Genomic DNA, 5,157 nt, shown 5'->3' on the forward strand with positions numbered 1-5,157 from the left:
ACTCTCTCTATATATATATATATATATATATATATATATGAATATACATACATATATATTATTCATATATATAGATGTATATAAATAAGTATATATATATATATATAAACTCTATGACGTAGATATCCACTGCATGCTAGAAGAGCTGCACTACATGCTGCCAGCCGTTTGTTCATTATAGTATAGGGTTTAGGGTTTAGGGTTTAGGGTTTGGTTACTCGTTTTTCTTTGTTAGCCCAAGCATTTTTAGCGGTTTTATCTGTAGAGAGTCTGCCTCCCTGTATATCTCTGAGACAATCAATAGAACTTAAAAGAGTTTTCTCTTCTTCTTTGTCAAAGCTCCAGATACTCACTCTACCTGCGTCGCCGCCAACCCCTAATAAACCTTTTGCTTTTGAGAACGCTAAACATAAAACACCGCCTGTCTGCATCAACACTTCAGGCGATCCCCCACGACCACGCCGACCTAAGATGTCCCATACCTGTCCACAAACCCTAAACCCTAAACCCTAAACCCTAAACCCTAAACCCTAAACCCTAAACCCTAAACCCTAAACAATGAACAATGAATAATGGACAATCAACAATAAACAATATATATATATATATGTATATATTGTTTAATTCTCACTCTAACGGGTTTATCCGGGCTTATACATACATACAAATTAATATATATTAATATATGTATATAATTATATACAATTATAAATTTATATATATTTATATTTATGTATATAATTGTTTATATATTTATATATCTTACTCTAACAGTTTTATCCCAGCTGCCTGTAGCAAGAATCCCCTGCTTATCAGGATGAGGATGAAACTGCAGCGAGACAACAGGTGCTTCATGAGCAGCCAGCTCTTCTAAGAGTTTAGCTGTTCGTACACTCCAAACAAAAACAGAAAAACAAACGCCTTGAGCCCCCGCTGCTAATATCTCTCCTCCGCTGTCTATGCTTATACACCTGAACTGCAAACCGCTTTCATAGCCGGCGTCCCCAAACCCCACAGCTGCCTGCGAAGAACTTCCTGCTGTATAAACCCTAAACAAATAAACAAATAAAAAAGTAAACAAATAAACAAATAAAAAAGTAAACAAATAAACAAATCTAACTAAAAAAAGATATTATATTCAGCTCAATACATAAAACTAGAAAAGGATGCACGCAGACACACAGATAGATATTTAATAATTAACTTATAATAATAATAAATGCTGCAGCACGGCACCGTACGTAATAGCAGCAGCACTAGCAACAGCAACAGCAGCACAAGCAGCAATGGCAGCACAAGCAGCAGCAGCAGCACAAGCAGCAACAGCAGCACGAGCACCAGCAGCAACACAAGCAGCACCAGCAGCAACAGCAACACAAGCACCAGCAGCACAAGCAGCATCAGCAGCAGCATCAGCAGCAACAGCAGCAGCAGCAGGAGCAGGAGGATTACCTGAAGGGTTTGAGCCTGATAAGATCGAAGCCCTTAACAGTGCCGTCTAGTGAAGCAGAGAATAATGCATTTCCTGTTGGTGAGAAGCAAATAGCGGAGACTGTTGCTGCATGCGCAGCAAATGTTTTAAGACAGAAGCCGCTGTCCGCATCCCACACCTTTATAAAACCATCGATGCTGCCTGTCGCAATCACTGCTTTATTACTGCCCAAGCCTAAAGCTGTCTGGGGGCCCCCGAGGGGGCCTACAAACCCTGTTGCTAGCTGCTGCTGTGCTGCTCCTCCTGATGCTGCTGCAGCACCCACCCTGTTTGCTGCTGCTGCTGCTGCATCTGCTGCAGGAGAGAAACCAACGCAGCTCAAACCCTGTCTGCTGCTCTGCTGTCTTAATACATATGTTTCGCTCCGCCACTCCCATACAATAATAATGCTGTTTGCTGCTGCTGCTGCAGCAATCCACTCCCCGTCGAAGGATAAGCAAATGCTGTCTAAAGAAGCAATTCCTAGCGAAAGTTTAACAATAACAAACAAATCAGGCAGAGAATATAACTGAAAGGAACCACCGCTAAACCCTATTAATAAATACTGAGGGGGCGCCCCTTGAGGTCCCCTATCATCTTTATTATCTTTATTAAACCGAGTGTATCTATAGTATGGAGATATATTTGTTGCTGCATGCGCTACACGCTGTCCTGCCGGCTGATTGCAGAAAGATTTATGTTCAAGCCTCCATACACCTTTAGAATAGTCAATAAACTCATCTGCTGGTGCTGCTGAGGTGTACGTACACCCTGCAGCAGCAGCAGCAGCTGCTGCTGCTGCTGCTGCAGCAGCAGCAGCAGATCCATTATCACCTCGACGCTTTGCCTCACGCCGCTGCTGAAAGTATGAAGGATTTATAGGGCGTGCAGCGCTCTTCATTGCTGCTGCTGCTGCTGCTGCTGCTGCTGCCTCTGGGTTGGCCTGATCTTCATCAGCTGCTGCTGCTGCTGCTGCTGCTGCTGCTTCTTCTGCTTCTGCTAGGGGCTTCCAGACCCATACAATGATGCAGCCTTCTCTATTAACAGAGTATACGCGAGTTAAACAAGCAGAAAAACAAACAAACTTTACTTCATGTCGGTGAGATAAAAACGCAGAAGGAGTAAATGCTGCATCAACAGCATCTCTGTAAGCCTGTTCTGCTGCTTCTCTGCTGCCGCTGCTGCTGCTGCTGCCGCTGCTGCTGCTGCTGCTGTTGCTGCCCGTTGCTGCTGCTGCATCTAGTTGAGCTGTACGTACACCCCATTTGTTGCGGGCTCTCCACAGCCGCACAGTACAGTCCTTTCCTCCTGAAAGAAGATGAAGAGAGTCAGGGCTCCAGCATAAACAATTTATTTGTTGTTGATGCAAAACAAAAGAATGCAGCAGTTCAAGCTGATATCCTCTGCATGCATGCGGAGACCTCCAAATCTGAAGAAACAAAACAACAAAAAAGACATAAATATATATATATATATATTTATTTATTTATAATATATATGTAGATATGTATGTATATGTATATATAACGAGCTGCCTATACACCCCAACAATTATAATGCTGCAAATACATTCATTGCAAGAAGGGTAGTGAGAGAGAAAAGAAGAGGAGACGCTTCAACAGAGAGAGAAGATTAAACAATCAAACAGATAAATAAATAAATAAATAAATAAACAGATAAATAAATAAATAAATAAATAAATAAATAAATAAATAAGCCAGCTGTTGTGCATATACACCCCATATGCATTTACATCTCTACGCCTTCAAATGAAAAAAATTCATTTAAATAAAAATAAATAAAAAGAGAGACAGAAAAAGACAGAAAGAGAAATAAAAAGAAGGATATATATATATATATATATACATATATATATATATATACATATATACATATATATATAGATATATATAGATATATATAGATATATATATATATATATAAAGAAAAAGAGAAGCACCTGAATTGCTCTTCCGCATGCAACAGCAAAGAGAGTATCATCTGGAGAAAAAGCAGCAGCAGCGACGAAATGAATATCTTTTTCAGCTTTTGTTCTGAGCCTTGCTGACGAAGTATTGCTGCGAAACGAGATATAATTTAAGACAGTTCCTTTAGAAGTATTTATCACGAGGCCTCTCCCATGAACATCAATTGAAATCGCTAATAAACCATCAGAAGAAATACAGTAGTGCGCAATGTCTACTCGAGCTTCAAAAGGATATGTAAACACGCGGCTGCTTTCAGGTGTATCGACACCTGAAATATTTTCAGCATTTCCTTGCGTATCAAACGCATTACGTGCACCCCCACCGCTGCTGCTGCTGCTGCTGCTGCTGCTGTTGCTGCTGCTGCTGCTGCTGCTTGAACGAATAGGAGTACTGTCTAAAGTATAGCGACAAACCCTGTTGCTGCTGGGGGCATATAAACATCTTCCAGGTCTATCAAAAGAAAGATTTGCACGTCCACAGCTATAAGGAGCCCCCAGAAGATTGCTGAACTTATAGTTAAACATCTTCACAAACCCTAAACCCTAAACCCTAAACCCCAAACCCTAAACTAGACCGCGCAGCGGTCTCATCCGCCTCCAGCAAGAACAGCGTAGATGTGCTTCGCCTTCTCTTTATTTTATATTCTTCTATTTAAAAATAAATTAAAATAATATAAAATTTATACGGGGAAATACAAATAAAAGAAAAGAAGATCTCTTAAACAAACCCTTGTGGGGTATCTATGCATGCATGCATGCATGCATGCATGCGCTGTATGTACACCTGAAACTTCTTCGGCGTTTAAAATTGATTGATTTATTTTTTATTTATTAAATAAAAGAAGATTATGAGAAGATATTGAACAATATTCATTGAAAATAACGGCAGACTCTGTTGGGGCTGCATGCGCTCAGCTGCTGCTAGCGGCACAGCAAGCCGAGCGTATGTATACATATAATTAAAAATTTTTCTCTTTAATCTTTTTAAAAGAATAAAACAGAATAAAATAAATTAATTTTATTAATTTATTTTATATTTGCATGCAGAATATCTACAGAGGTCTTTTGAACAGCAACAGATAGCAGCTACTCCTCCACCTGTTTATTTCTACGAGTTTTGTTTGTTTAGGCGAGAGTATATCTTTATTAAATATCTTTTTCTTTGCTTCGATTGCATTATTAATAAATGAAGAAAAATGCATTTAATAAAGTTTCATTTGCATGCGTTATAATAAATAAAAATATATAGAAAAAATAAAAATATATATATACATATCTATATTTTATATATATATATGTATACCAAATAAAAATATATATATATATCTATATTATATATATATATGTATACCTTTTCATACTATACACGATATTTTCTTAGTTTTGTTTGCTGCGTTAAGACCGCAGCTTTTTTTTGTTTGTTTTTCTTCGTTTTGTTTTAATTTAAACTCCCCCTCCATTTCTATGCACCACTTCCACTATGAAACCTGTCTATAGAAAGTCTACTACATATATATATATATATATATTATATATATAAAACATTAATTATAAATATATAATTAATGTACTACATAATATATATTATATATACACACTGGAAATACACATATAATTCAGCATATATATATATATATACATTTATATATATATATATATATATATATATAAGCACCATACATAGACTATAGATAAAAAT

The 5,157-nt window shown here is 37.7% G+C and overlaps 1 protein-coding gene across 1 annotated transcript in view; it reads right to left on the bottom strand.

Annotated features, from left to right (window-relative positions):
• EAH_00020410 (hypothetical protein) overlaps window positions 1-3,983 on the bottom strand; it is a gene marked incomplete at both ends in the record, with an annotated part of 7,112 nt that extends 3,129 nt beyond the window's left edge. The window contains 5 exons of the mRNA XM_013397160.1: window positions 354-482; window positions 767-1,049; window positions 1,453-2,000; window positions 2,187-2,900; window positions 3,618-3,983. Of these exons, the coding sequence (XP_013252614.1) occupies window positions 354-482; window positions 767-1,049; window positions 1,453-2,000; window positions 2,187-2,900; window positions 3,618-3,983 (2,040 nt within the window). The remainder of the gene's footprint in view (window positions 1-353; window positions 483-766; window positions 1,050-1,452; window positions 2,001-2,186; window positions 2,901-3,617) is intronic.
• Between the last annotated feature and the right edge of the window lie 1,174 nt (window positions 3,984-5,157).

The sequence above is a fragment of the Eimeria acervulina genome, genomic scaffold (genome assembly GCF_000499425.1).
Source record: "Eimeria acervulina Houghton genomic scaffold, Eah_scaff141, whole genome shotgun sequence".
In the NCBI taxonomy this organism is placed as follows: domain Eukaryota; phylum Apicomplexa; class Conoidasida; order Eucoccidiorida; family Eimeriidae; genus Eimeria; species Eimeria acervulina.